We start from the raw sequence: 15,630 nt of genomic DNA, 5'->3' as shown, positions 1-15,630 counted from the left end.
TTCATCGTTCCATCGACATCAATATTTCTTCGTTATTCTATTGTAATCACCCTGTCGTCATTCGGTCGTGGTTATGCCGCCCTTGTCATGACGTCATCGCGAGACAGTGGCTATCATGCATCCGTTGTCAGACTGTCATCGTCATGCCGTCGACGGTGTGCCATTGCCGTCACCAGATTTGTCATCCAACTCTCGTCTTGCCGTCAACGTCACGCTATATTCATCATACAGTTTTCATTATACAGCCATTGTTACGCCATTGTCATCTTACGCTCGTCTTCATCCCATTGTCCTCATGCCGTTGCCACGCCATCGTCGTCACTGCGTCGTCATACAATCGTCGTCATGCATTCGTTGTCACACTATCATCGCGATGTCGTCGCGGTCGTTGCAGCATCGTCATTGTATTCTTGTCATAGCGTTGCCATGAGCCATCGCTGTCACACAGTCGTCGAAATACTGTTTTTATCATGCCATCGTCGTCATGTTATCGTTTCACCATCGTCATCACTTCGGTACCGTCATCCTATCATTTCGTCGTCGTCGTCGTACCACCTTCGGCGATCCATCAACGTCATTCCTTGTTAATTCTGTCTTAACCATGCTGTCATCATTCAATCGTGATTATATGCCACCGTTGTCATGCCGTCGTCGTCAGGCAGACGCTATGATGCATCCATTCTCATGCCGTCATCGCCGTGCCGTCGTCGTTATTCCAGCTTCTTCCTCCGGTTCTCGTCATACCGTCGTCGTCACGCCATCGTCGCTATACAGTCATCTCATTGTGCTCATGTCTTCGTCGTCATTCTGTTGTTGGTACACAATCGCATAATTTATTAATCGACATCTCATTGTCGTCATGCCGTCGTGGTTATACCGTATTTGTTGGTCAACCGATATCATTTCCTTCTTCGTCATTCCATCGTCCCTGTGTCGCCGTCATACAGTCGTCGTCGTGCCGCCATGTTCATGGGTGACCTTTGCAAGCGAGCGCCATAGCGAAGTGGGACGATATTGGAGTATGTGGCATATAGCCGGAGCAACGAAAGTCTAAAATTACCACTACACGTGTTGAATAAACGTGAGTTTAGGAATATCGTCTGTCGATATATTGTTCAAATGCTATTCGCATTACCGTCGACAGTCATCGTGAGATGAGTTATGCCATATTTTATTGTGGTGGTGGTGAATTGTAACAACAAGCGGGTTTAGCCTGGCGATCAAGGCCGGCAATTGCTCCGCCCGAGCGTCTCGCACAATACCGCTGAAGGGTTTCACCATTTTATTTTTTATGTATGCACAGTAGTTTCTGGCGCCCATATATGCATACGGTGCCGGCGAACGGCCGTCTTTTGAAGTCTGCAGCGGGTTTGTTACCTATATAGGCACTTCTATAGGCACATGGAATGTTTTCTGCAATCTCTAAAGCTTACATTGCCATCTTTGCTCAACAAATGTGAACAGAGAGACGTTGACTTCGCCACAGACAGCAGAAGGCAAATGCGGGAATATTTTCTAAGTTTTGGTTCGCGTTCTTATGTTGTCCTATTACCGTTAGAATGATGATTGTTAGCTTTATGCATTGTGTTTATTGGCATTTGCATTATATTGTGATTTCTGCTCACGTTTAACATTTACGTTCGCTTAATGTACTAAACATTTCCTGAGTGTATGTATTCATTAAATAATTGCCTTCGTTGTATTTGTAATAATTATTCATTTTCGATACGTTATTCTTTTTAATTGACTTTCCTTATTGCTCTATCTATTCCGCTAGTGTACATTTGTACACATCTGACCTGTAACCGCTGCCATAATGTACGTGGGCCCTCAACACTTTCAAGTGGTTTGCAACCGCTTTTTGCCTTAGAGACCCCTGGCTGACGTTGGAAAATAAAGAAATGAATGACTGTATGAATGAATGAAAAGAAAGCAAGAAAGAAAAGTAGAAAGAAAGAAACGTCCTCTATATCTTAGGTTTTCTTAACTTAGCTACTGCAAACAATAATTACAATAGCACGATTCGTCGATGTGCTTAGGGAAGCCTACGTGACACCGCGTGCTAAAGTGTCCTTGTTATTACATATGTTTTTTTTTTCTTTTACAATCATTCATTGCTTACAGCAAAAAAAATTGTTGTTGTTGCATGTAAGTGAAATTAAGTAGCCGGAGGCATACTGCTTCCATCTCTCCAGTTAGACCCCATTTGACCATGCTTACTACCGGAATGCAAACTTACGGACACTTTTGGCTTTCGACCGCATTATGAAAAATCATGCAGTTTGTACGCATGCACGCAGCGCACACCTCTGCATGCGCGGGCAGCGCCATTCATTCGAAAACAGGACATGCAAGACATGCCCCGGCGAGCGAGCCCTCCGCGAAGTGTACTTTACGGAAGTAGGGCATCTTTGCTTACGTCAAGTCGAGACGTGCCTAAATCAAAGCGTAACGAACGAACGACGGACAGATTGGCGGACGAAGACGGCCCATTTCTTGCAGCACGTAACCCTGCTGTCCGGACTAAAACAGCTGCTTCCGTCATCGCTACCACTGTGTCTTCCGCAGCCTAAATCCGCTTAGGGAATGGCGGAAGGACGCGTATATATGAGCGGTCGCTCGGTTACCTGAACCTGTAATCGGCTCCTGAGCGAGGAACTGCCGCTGCGTATATCTGCGTAAAACAGAGTTTTAAGATTGTGAGCTGGCGTGCTTGAGGAATTAGGTTTGACATTCCTGAGACAGTATAACGGCGCGCTAGCAATGCCTTGAAGTATGCTTTAAAACGGGGACAAGAACCTCGCGTTTCCTGTTCTGTAACCTCGACGGACACGCTGTTTTAGATGGCGCGGAGGCCAAATCTTTGGCGGTTGAACGTACCAGGCAGGCCTAGTGCGCGAACTGAGCAGGGAGCACGTTTGCGACGCTTGAGCCGAGCGCGTCAAGCCCGCGCACGCTCGTGCCTTGTAAAAAACGACGAATGTGCGCCCATAACACATGTGTTCGAAAGTCCAGCGCTATATATATGTACGTCTTCAATGGCAGATGAAAGAAAATAAAAATAATTTGTTTATTTATTCGCGCTACCAATGAAGATGCGCTCTTGCACAAAACGGTGAAACCTAACGGCTACGAAATGTGTATAGAGGATGAGGGGAAAAAAATTTATTAAATGGAAAAAGAGCTGGCTGGTGGGCGCGGTCCCTAGTCCAGGACTCTTTTGGTTCTACCCGCCGTTTCCGCCCTTTCTGTCAGCCGTAGCTGACTATTCGAGCTAGAGCTGGCAAGTTCACTCTCCCACAGCTTGTTGGTTGGGCTGGGTATTGGATCGAGCTGGGGGTTGCTTTGGCATTCCCAGACCATGTGATATAGCGTAGCGAGTTGGCCGTAGTGTCTGTTGTCGGAAAATTAATTCTTGTTCTCTCGACAGCATGTCGTATCCAGGCGGATATGTGCGTCGGGTCTGCATGTAGTGTTTAGTGATGCCATTGAAAGCAATGAGCGGGTGGTCTGCTCGGTGGTCATCCTCCAGTGGTGCGCGGTTTGCAAGATCTCGGGCGTATGCGTGGGACGCTTGATTACCGCGGAGTAACGAAATGGGCAGGCGTCCAGAGTATTCACGGGTTTCTGGGGGTGCGGGGAGGGGCGGGATTTCGGGCTAGGCTATGCATTACAGTCTTGGAGATTCTTCCGGCCATGAAAAGATGGTGCGTTTCTCACCCCATGCGGTGTCGCATGTGTGTGCGTGCGTGCGCGCACGTGTGCACAGCGCATAGGGATCAATGAGATAGATTTGGGTGGTTGTGCCTCACTGCTATTGTAAACAGACATCCTCACCTTCATCAGCCCATTTCTGTCCTCTGCATAACGAAGGAGGGCCTCGCCCAGCGATTTTCATTTACCCCTGTTTCGGCTCAGGCGACTCCTAGCCCCATCACACCAGCTATGTGCAGTTTTCTGTCGACAATTTACGTAACGCGTGTAGCAGATAACTGGTAATTAAATAATTTAATTCTCGGGGTTTACGTGCCAAAACCTCGACATGATTATGAGGCACGCCGAATAACGTGGGACTGCGGATCAATTTCGACTGCCTGCGGTTCTTTAATGTGTACCTAAATCCAATTACTCGAGCGTTATTGCGTTTCACCCCCATCGAAGTGCAGCCGCCGTGGCCGGGACCCTACCCGTGACCTCGTGCTCAGTAGCGCAGAGCCATAGCCACTTAGCTACCGCGGCGAGTGCCGATAACTCGTAGTCTGAGTAGCAGAATTGGTGCCAAGGGAAGGGAAACACCGGCTAATTAAAAGCTGACCATTAACTAGAACCGACAATTAAAGAGAGAAACAGAGATAAGTCATAAGGGAAAGGTAGGGAGGTTAACCAGGCTGAGCCCGGTAGGCTACCATGCACTGGGTAATCGGGAAAAGGACTGAAAGAGGAGAAGGAAGAAAGAAGGTCACAGACTCCACTATTACGCACACAAGCGCTCACCGCTGAATCAGTCACCGGCGGTCGTACAGGCTGGTGCATTTAAAAAAAAAAAACGTATCAGCACCGTTGTGGCCTTGCACATAGCAGACGTACGAGGACACGGGCCCAAGATCTCCTCCTCTGTGAAAGGACGGTGGTCTAAGTGCCCCAAAGCTGTACGAAGGGCACTCCTCTCGTCTTCGTATGTAGGGAAGTAACACAGGATATGTGTGTTTGTATGGGTGTGTGTGTGTGCGCGCTTGTATTATTCGCTCAAGGACTGCCGACTCGCCAAATTAAGTCCCATATGCAAAAAAGTTCCGCGTGTCTGCAAATTTCTACGCCTGCTTTTTTTACATATCCTCAAAGTCACGTTAGTTAACCGGATTTTGTAGCCATGAGTTCCCTCGAAAATTTTGCAGGCCATAACGAAAAGGAACACATAGAAATAAGACTAAAGCCAGCGCTTTGAACAGAGCAAGTTCACAAGTCGTTTTTAAGAATTCGGAAGCACGTCAGTGCATTGTTTTGCTCAATTCTACTAGCGATAAGAACATGCGTGTTAGTAAGAAGACTCAGGTGCATATAAAACCCACAGCCGAGGAAGCAGACTAATTACGAACGCAGCAAGCCGGAGCAACAATACCTATTGCGGGAAACATGCCACATTATAGAAAACTGAGACTTCCGCCTTTGCCAGCGGACGACACGAAGATCATCTACAGACCTAAGGTGAAATTACAACTCTCCAAATGGACATCGGTGGCAGTGACACCGATGTCCACCGATGGCTGAGCTAGCAACATCCGGATTCAAGTGCAACATGTCGAGAATATAATAATCGCAAGTACACCAAACATAGTAATAGCGTACGACATGCTCCTAAAGAGCATTCAGCTTGGAGGGTCCATTTACGAAGTTAAAGCACATGTCAGGACACCAGATGGCATCAGAAAAGGCGTAATCTACAACATTCCGCCAGGCACGAGTGAAGAACTACTAAAAGCTACGAGTACACGTAAGATACACGATTCTCACAGCACGCATGCTGGGAAGATCGTCAACTGCACTCATATCTTTCGACGGATTGCACGTCCTATACAACATCTCCATGTATGTTGACGTAGAGCACAATACGTGGGACGAGATCTTACCCTATGTGACTTTCGCGTATAACGCTGCTGTACAGGAGACTACACAGTTTACGCCGTTCGAACTTGTATATGGGCGCCACGTCAGGTCAACACTTGACGCCATGCTACCTCTGGCTGATAATAGCCCGACCAGCGAACACGTGGAAGAGTTCGTACAAAGAGCCGAAGATGCACGCCAGCTTGCTCGGCATCGTATCCGGAGCCAACAGCATACCGACACCCTTCGATACAACCAGGGTCGACGCGACGTCCATTACAATACCGGCGCCTGCGTGTGGGTCTGGACGCTCGTCCGTCGCCGTGGACTCTCGGAAAAGTTGATCTGCCGGTATTTTGGTCCCTACAAGGTTACACGCCGCCTCAGTGACGTGACCTACGAAGTCGTCCCCTGCAGTTCTGACCCCGGTTCACTCCGTCGTCGCCCTCGCGCTGAAGTTGTTCATGTAGCGCGCATGAAACCATACTATGCGCGTACGTGAACGCCGATATGCACCTGATGAGCTCCATTTCTTATGTCGCTGAAAGAACTTTTTGACGCGACCGAGACGGTCGCTTTTCGCATGGCGGGCAATTGACACAAAGATGTGGGGCTTCCGCACCGCTGGACGGCGCGCGCAAAGGTCGGTGCCACGAAAGACGATGAAGTGCGTAAGCTGCACGCTCTTCTTCTGGCCCGCCATTAAAGAGAAACATCTATTTTGTAAGACTCCGTCTTCAATCTACGTTACAATATATAAATGCTGTGACTACCGCTGCAAACCATACAGGAAATCCGTGCAATACTACAGAACGTGCGGAGAACTAGGGCACCGGCAAGATATCTGCCCGAAACCCCTTATCAACTTCTGCTACATATGCGGGATGGAAAATCAACCGGAAGACCATGACTGCCAACCCAGTTGTAAAATCTATCAACAACCCCATGAGACAGCAGGAAAGGGGTGCCGACATAAACTGAAACCAAATCCACCACCGTACAAGATCAGACTGCAATGGAAAAACAAGATCCAAGAGCAGCAACGCAGATGGAACTCAAATTCAGACCCAGACTTCCCGGCACTATCCGTATCAAGCAGCACCTCACTACACAGTTCACGCAGGTCCAGAAGTGACTCGAAATCAACAGGCGGTCAAGCAAACGATGGGCCCCGGTCAAGATCACGGTCTGGATCCCGTACACGCAACCCACAAAAGCGAGTCACGTATGCAGACGCTGCAGGAGGAAACACACGAGCACAAGAACCCATGGAAACCGAAGGAGATCTGCGAGCACAACTCCAAAATCATCAAGCTCTCATTGACAAGCTCATACAAAGGTGCAAAGAACAAAACACCGCCAATCAAGCCTCGAAACCTCAAGGAATGCCAAACATCCCACCGCCCCTTACGGAAGAAAGAATCCAGGAAATTGTAACAATGGAGGTGCGGAAGCAGATACAGGATGCCATGACCACTTTTGCAGAGGAGATAACACAACAGCTCCAGCAACACATCACCGCTCAGCTGGCCCCATCCATGGTACTCTCCAAGACCTCAGCAACTTCATGTCCTATGCCAAGCAGAACCACGTAACGAAAGCCAAAGTAGAGAAGCTGCTCAACAACACCGACACGGCTCGCAAGAAAGCGCGTAAAGACCTCCACAATGCAGCCAGACCGGAATCCATGGCCCGGGGCGAAAACAACGATATCGTACAAGATTTCGAGTAATACGAAGAAGAGATTACCACAACTCCCAATGAAGTTGTGGCAATGGAACTGTCACTCTATCCGAACCAAAAGAACAAACGTCCAAGAAGTGACTAAACTGGAAGAACCGGATATCATCGCTATCCAAGAAACTTATCCCACCAATCTGCGCATACAGGGATATGATACACACACCGGATCTCAGAGAACAGCCATCCTGACGAAGAAAAATCTCACCACGCAAGATCACACAATCCAGGGAACAACCGTGGAACAGACTCTAGTGGAAGTGCTACCTGAGAAAAAGACACACCAAAGACTATACGTGCTATACTTATATAGTCCACCTAGGTATCCGTTATCCGACTTTGTAAACTTCATTACGCAAGCCAGAAGACTATCTAAAGGCCACAAACTCGTAATAATGGGGGATTTTAATGCCCTCCACACAGCATGGGGTTACCAGCACACGACCAAGAAAGGAGCGCGAGTGCAGGATTCGGTGCAACAGAATCACCTCACCCTCTGGAATGATCCTAAACTAACGACTCGAATAGGAAACAGTGTGTCCAGGGATACAAATCCCGGCGTCACCTTTACAATAGGAATATCCAAGGCGGCCCCGTCGACGCGTACAACAATTGTGACCTTATCTGGTCGCCCGCGCTCGCTCGCGCTGACGGGAGTTTCCCCTCCTAAATGTCTTACTCCGTGGCCTCACCACATACCTCGAAGACTCAGGACCCATGCCTGACACAATGCTTGACTTCCGACAGCTCCTCTCAGCACAAGATATACTACTACAGCTCAAGGAAGACCACTTGGACTACCTAGAACGCCACAAAAAGTTCTCTATTTTAACAATAGATGTAAAAGGAGCCTCCGATATTGTGAAGCATGAAGCAATCCTCTAGAATCTCCAAGACAGAAACTGTGGAATCCGGACCTACCCAATACGTACACGACTTTTCGTAGAGTCTTAGCGACACGACTTAGCGTAGAGCCGCAACGTCGTAGACCTGTTGCCCCATCCCGTACTACCACCAAATCTCCCACCGCCTCAAAAAGGTGGCTGAAAAATGTGAAGTACCGGTGGTTTTCACGGCGCCCAAAAAAACTGGCGGGCATGTGCAACATGGTGCAGGGTAAGAACAAAAGAAATGAATGTGGTATCAAGGACGTCGACAAGCGGGGGGTGGCAAACTGGCTGACCATTGTCGCCACTGTCGTAATTGCACGCCTAGGTTCCGCGACACTAAAGTCTTGAAGATGTTTGCGCCACAACTGAGCCGAGAAATCTATGAAGCTTACTGCATAAAAATGCAATCTGGCAGCTGCGTAAGCAGCTCTTCAGTGTCATTGAGCGATAAAGAGTTCAAATATTTACAAGTAAATTTGTGGCACTCACGCCCGCATGCAAACGTCGAGTGATGGTTGTCTGGTGATTAGCAAGTGTGATTATGATACTTGTATAAATGTGGGATTTCCCGGAGTAAATCTTAGTTGAAGTTCCGCGCCTGTCTTGTGTGTTCCTTCTTTGTCCCTTGTTTTTGTGCGGTTACATGATGCATTCCAATAACGACCACCAACTAGCCCGCTTATCCCTGGTAAATATGTTACTTTCTAGTTTAATAGGCCCTGTTCTTCCTGCCTTTCTATGTGTGAATTCGAATGCTACCCTTGTTAGTTTAGCGGCAATCATCGGTTGTCGTGCGCGTGTGTGTGCCTTCGCCCTGAACCATCGGCTCGTCCTTCCGGAAATTGTTCTCCTCTTCTACCCGTGCACTCCCTCGAAAAGGCATTCTACCAGGATGATGAAGATACTCAGGTCTGAACTATGGAGGCAAGTGCGACATATTCAAGGATGCCTGCGGGTGTTCGCAGCGTCCCAAGTGGAGGGAATCCAGAACATTGAAGCCTTGTACAGGAGGTACTCTCGCGAATGTAACCATTTTATCGAGCTGCTGTGGTCCCTGTGCCTTCCAGCGCTCCTCGATTGGGCAAAGTTTCGAAAAAAGGTAAATGTGTCTCCAGGAAAGGTTTCATATATTGGACACTGCGATGTGCCAAAGAGTGTTGATTCGGTCTTATCTAAAGGACCTAAGTTCTGTATTCAACCCAAAGAGCTCCTATCTATTGTCAAGAACATTGCAAGACGCGCGCCCGAGGATGAAAAAGGCCTATGTATTTCAGAAGGGGTAAACTCACTAGCAGTGAAGCGGTCCAAGCAGAACCAGCAGCGAGATGTTAAGCGAACTGTCGAGTACCTCAAGCAGAATGATCTGGCTTTAATGATTTCTGATAAAGAAGGTAGTTTTACGGTTCTACGAAATTCGTTATTTCGTCAGAAAGCGAGGGAAGCTGTCGCAAAAAATTTTTCCATCAAGACGTGCACTGCCGCTAAGCTAAAAAAGCTAGCGTTGGGTCTGTGTGATTGGTGTAACCTGAAAAATCTTGGTTTGGGTATCAAGGGTGCGAAGAGCGGAGCGCTTAGCATTTTCTTCTCCGCGAAAACGCATAAAGAAGGCATTGCTTTCCGAGCCATCGTATCGGAACGTGACACGTGGCAGGGGACGGTCTCAAAGTTTCTGCAGAAACACTTGCGCTTGCTCAGATTTGAGGACCCGTTCATGATAATGAATTCTGAGGAGCTTATCACATTTCTTCGTGATCATGAAGGCTCGAGGGAACCGTTGTTTTCGTTTTCCATTGATGTCATTGACCTATTTTATTCCATTCCACAAGACATATTGCTATGCGCCATTAGAGACTCCATTACGACTACGGCCCTGTGGCCTTTCAGAACGCATGTGGTGTAAGTGTGGACGACTTTTTAGAAATTCTTCATTTTTATCTGGCATCGACCATCGTTAATTTCGAAGGAAAGAACTTCGTCCAAAAGCGCGGAGTGTGCATTGGTTCTTGTATTGCCCCTTTATTAAGTGACATATTTTTATCATATTGTGACAATCGAATTGCTGAACGCATTGACACAGCCTACTCGGCTAAGATTTTTAGATATGTTGACGATTATGCCATTTTTTTGAAAGGGGTTGGGGAGGGAGGCGGTTCAACCGCAGTAGAGCGTGTTCTTGAAATTTTCCATGAAAGCGCGTTTGGGTTGAGTTTCACCTTTGAGTTGCCTTCACATGGATGCCTGCAGTTCCTGGACATTTTCATTATTATTGCTGGAACCCATGCGTGCTGGAGGTATCAGCCTCGATCAAAAAAAAAAAGGTATTTTAAACTACCAGTCTGCTCATACGAAGCTTGTAAAAAGAGGAATTGAAAGAAAACTGCCTGCGTGCTGCTCTTGATAAGTCCTGCCAGCATGAAATGCAACATAGCGTGTTCTTACAGTTGCAAAGACTGCACAGCGCAGGATTTCAGTATGATATGGTCACCTCGGTGCTAGAAACTCTTGCCAAGGAAGCGCGGGGCCCATCAGAGCTCCGCCCAAGCGTAGAGCCGCAACGTCGTAGACCTGTTGCCCCCATCCCGTACTACCACCAAATCCCCCACTGCCTCAAAAAGGTGGCTGAAAAATGTGAAGTACCGGTGGTTTTCACGGCGCCCAAAAAACTGGCGGGCATGTGCAACATGGTGCAGGGTAAGAACAAAAGAAATGAATGTGGTATCAAGCACGTCGACAGGTTCGTCCCATGCAGAATAGGGGTAGTGTACCAGATACCTCTCTCATGTGGCAATAGCTACATAGGGCAGACGGGACGGTGCCTAAACGTCAGACTGCAGGAGCACCGCGCAGGAGTAGGATTGGCGGGGGGTGGCAAACTGGCTGACCATTGTCGCCACTGTCGTAATCACACGCCTAGGTTCCGCGCGCGACACTAAAGTCTTGAAGATGTTTGCGTCACAACTGAGCCGAGAAATCTATGAAGCTTACTGTATAAAAATGCAATCTGGCAGCTGTGTAAGCAGCTCTTCAGTGTCATTGAGCGATAAAGAGTTCAAATATTTACAAGCAAATTTGTGGCACTCACGCCCGCATGCCAACGTCGAGTGATGGCGGTCTGATGATTAGCAAGTCTGATTATGATACTTGTATAAATGTGGGATTTCCCGGAGTAAATCTTAGTTGAAGTTCCGCGCCTGTCTTGTGTGTTCCTTCTTTGTCCCTTGTTTTTGTGCGGTTACGTGATGCATTCCAATAATGACTTTCTCAAAGATCGCACGGCTACGGTGGGTATCGGCAACATCCGAAGCGACAAGTTCGAAATGCCCAACAAACGAACTCCACAAGGGTCAGTCATTTCAACTTTGCTGTTCAATCTCGCCATGATTAAGCTCCCGCAACAACTCGATGGCCTCGAAGATTTAAGCCATGCAATATACGCCGACGATATAACGTTATGGACAAAAGCATCCACAACCGGCAAACAGCAAACCATTGTCCAAGAGGCAATCGATCAGATAGAACAGTACCTCTCAAGATGCGGTCTCCAGTGCGCCCCTAAAAATCAGAGCTACTTATACTCAAGGCAAGGACCCGGGGAAGACCACCAGCCTACGACGCCCCAGATCCCAACGTCAGAATCAATGGAATCAATATCAGCAAGTAGGCTCCCTCCGCGTCCTTGGCTTCACAAGACATAAAGACGGTTCTGGCGCAGCTACCCTTCCGAAGCTTCAGATGACCCTAAGAGAAGTAACCCATCTCATTAGGCGTATAACTATTCAAAGAAGAGGACTTAAAAGAGCAACAAACCGTCCAATTAATCCAAGCACTCCTTATAAGCCGGATCACATATGGCACCCCGTATCTACTCCTCAAGAAAGCAGAAATTGAAAAACTCAACATCATCATAAGAAAAGCAATCAAGAGCGCACTAGGACTCGCCAGTACGACCTCAACCACGACACTCCTCAAACTTGGCCTCCATAACACCTGGGAAGAAATGAGTGAAGCACACAGAGCCAGCCAGCTGGAACGCCTTAAGCTGACTCAAACAGGCAGAGCAGTACTTCGCAAATTCGCATACAGCGAAAACTTCATAAAAGACTGAGACGCGAAAGCCCCATTGCCGCCACTTCTTCGTGACTCTCTCTCAGTCGCTCCAATACCTCGCGACATGAATGCAACATACCACAAAGAGGGAAGACAAGCAAGAGTTAGAGCGCTCAGCAAGAAATACTCAAAGAACCCCAACACGAGATATACAGATGCGGCAAAATACCCAGGTAGAAGAGCATACGCAATTACCGTGACCAACGGAATGAGCTAATCGCTGCCACCATATCGGCCAGAAATCCAGAAACGGCGGAGGAAGTGGTCATCGTCTTCGGCATCGCCACGTGTAGAGACACAGCAATCATCTTGAGCGACTCGCAAACGGCATGTAGAAACCTACGAAAAGGCCGAATCTCTGCCGCAGCAGTGAAGATTCTAAAGGAAATAACAAGACGCCAAGAACCACCCGAAACCTACGTCGCATGGACCCCAGGCCACGAACACCTGGCAGGAAATGAAGTAGCACATGCTGTCGCCCGAGAGCATACCAGCCGGGATTTCCTGCCGCATGGTCTCCGGAAAGCGACGAGGGTGGAGGACATTCCCATCAACTACGCCGTAATATTGTAACATTAACGACTGGAAAGAAGACAGTGTCCTCTACCACATCCAAAATTAAGCAAGGAAGAAGCCACTGTCCTCCGCAGACTACAAACGAATACGTATGTCCATAGAATTATCATGCACAGGATGCATCCCACCAAATTCTCATACCTATGCCGATATTGTGACGTACCAGACACTCTCCAACACATGGTGCTGGTGTGCCCACACCTCGAGAAAAACAGTCAAGATGATGCCTCAGAACCGCTAAAAGCGATCGAAGAAACGTGGGAGACAACGTTAAAGGCACAGAGCCTGCAAAATAAGCGAAGTCCAGTGGACCGGGCCCGGGCTGCGGCATTAGCCAACGGCTTTCTGGACTAAGAGAGCCGCCCACCTAGGGCGAAGAAAGACCACTTTCTCGCTGTTTCTCGCAATAAACGTTCTTCTCTCCTCCTCCTCAATAATTCAGTAATGCTCCCCAGAAAGGGACCTTTAAGGTAATAAAACTGAAACTGAAAATATTGAAGACCGAGGACACTGAATACCAAACACATCACACGGCGCGCAAAATGATGAAAGAAAAAAAAAGAAAAAAAGAAAGTCTGGATTTTCCTTTATCTTGCTCTCTGTTTGACACATTTACGAGGTGCCATGCGCTTAGCTCCAGATAAATCGTCTCTTCCCGGCTGTTCCAAGTTTTGTCCATCCCTGACCCGCACACGAGCGCGAAAAAAAAAAAAAAGTAGCGGCACAGGGCTGGCTTGTCGAGAGCGATTGTTTAGTTTTGCCGGTGGCTTAGTACCGACCTGAGTGGTTAATTCGTGCCTGTAGTTTGGTGTAGCTTATCATTTGAATGTATAGGAGTGCGCGAAAAGTGTGAAAAAGAAAGTGTGATTAATTATTAAATTTATTGTCTGTTTATTCGGGAGTGCGCATGTACATAACTAATTTTCTTTTCCTTTTTCACTTGATAAGGAACATATCAAGTATATACGAAAGAGAGAAAGAGAGAGAAAGAAAGAAACCCTGATATTGTGCAGGACCTTCGTGACGAGCTGGTTGTTGAGTCATAATTCCAAGAAAGTAACGGCGCAAAAAACGCCGGTTCTTTGTCCTCGTCTAGTTTGCGCCGTTATTTTCTTTGCCTCGTACTGTATTGCTTTGACAGCCAGCAACGTTAGAGCGATAATGCTCTGCCGTTATCGTAGGCGCCATGGTCGATCAGCTTCCTGCTGCGTGCATGCTAGCTGTATTGCGCTCACCGTGACTTTACATTCGCAGGGTGCATCTGGCAGGCGCACTAACGGTGCAAGAAGAGCGGTAACTCTTCGTGTTGTAACGCCGTAATGCGACATTTCAGATGGAGAGAGAGAGAGAAAAAAAAACAAAGACAAGGCGGGGATGTTAATAAGTGAAAAGCGTCTGGGTGACTACCATATGCGCAGGGGGAAGGGGAAGAGAGAGACAGAGGAAGGCGGTGAATGTCAGTTGTCAGACATCCTGAAGTGAAACACTTACCACCGTCAGGCTTTGCCGCGGACGGACATCCCAAGAAGGCGACGCCCATCAGTATGGCCCACCATCCTGCATGAAATGTAGAGGGAGAAAAAATGTAAAAAATGTTTTCTGCGGGTTTTGTTTCAAAGCAAGTTCTAGGCAAAAATAAATAAATAAATAAATCGAAAAATTAAATAAAGAACTATTGCACCCGTAAAATTGACACATATGTTCGGTGACTAAAACATAATTCGTTAGACCGAAATGCTTGGACGGATCCGAGGCGCTCGATTGTGAAAAAATGGACGGATCCGAGGCGCTCGATTTTTCGTTAGTCCCAACCAAGCGAAAAAACAATGAAGTCAGAGAAAGCATTCAGGAAATTGATTCTTATGTTTAATGTAAATGTAGAAATCATGAGAAAAAGGCAAATGAAAGTGGACGAAAATACAACTTGCGGCAGGTGGGAGCCAAATCCACATTTTCTCTTTCACTCCTCCATACCCCTCCCCACGTGTAGGGTAGCAAACTGGACTCAGTCTGGCTAACCTCCCTGCCTTTCCTTCCTCCCTTCTCTCTCTCTCTCTCCGCATTACGCCTGCAGTGCTTTACCATGGAATTAGGCTATCTTCCCATACAAAAAATTGAGTCCATCGAATTCCCTTATTCTCGCTAATTGCATAGCGAGAGCCTCGAGTACGGCAGTTTTGAAGCCATAACGTACAGCATACGAGGGTTTATTGGCCAGTTACCTGCTCCTAAGCTTACGTACTGTGCGTGACGCCCGCAGTTAGAAGGATGCTCCACATTTGCTACCTTGGCCTTGAGTGGCGCTGGTAATACCCCTCCTGACACTGTAGGATTGGTGGAAGAAAAGTAGGGAAACGACAAAAGACGGAGACGTTCAAATGCACAGTTCGCAATAGGGGATCAGAAAATTTGGGTGTGGTAGTTGATAGTGTATTTTTCTTTTTTTATTGTTTAACCTAGGCAGGACATTAGGCAGTGTAATAGCAAGAGCTTGGTGCCGCAACCCACCGCCCCGTCCCGAAGGGGACGCTCATATTCTCTCTCTCTCTCTCACACACACACACACACACACACACACACACACACACACACACACACACACACACACACACACACACACACACACACACACACACACACACACACACACACACACACACACACACACACACACACACACGCGCGCGCGCGCGCACACACACACACATGGGTA

At 47.6% G+C, this 15,630-nt stretch overlaps 1 protein-coding gene across 3 annotated transcripts in view; it reads right to left on the bottom strand.

Annotated features, from left to right (window-relative positions):
* Nucleotides 1–15,630, bottom strand: part of LOC142590902 (uncharacterized) — a 237,413-nt gene that overhangs the window by 86,443 nt on the left and 135,340 nt on the right. For all 3 annotated transcript variants that reach the window (XM_075703305.1, XM_075703313.1, XM_075703300.1), the window contains one exon: nucleotides 14,409–14,474. In XM_075703305.1, coding sequence (XP_075559420.1) covers nucleotides 14,409–14,474 — 66 coding nt within the window. The remainder of the gene's footprint in view (nucleotides 1–14,408; nucleotides 14,475–15,630) is intronic.

Source organism: Dermacentor variabilis, chromosome 1 (genome assembly GCF_050947875.1).
Source record: "Dermacentor variabilis isolate Ectoservices chromosome 1, ASM5094787v1, whole genome shotgun sequence".
NCBI classification, from domain to species: Eukaryota; Metazoa; Arthropoda; class Arachnida; order Ixodida; family Ixodidae; genus Dermacentor; species Dermacentor variabilis.
This window is presented reverse-complemented; position numbering and strand designations above follow the sequence as displayed.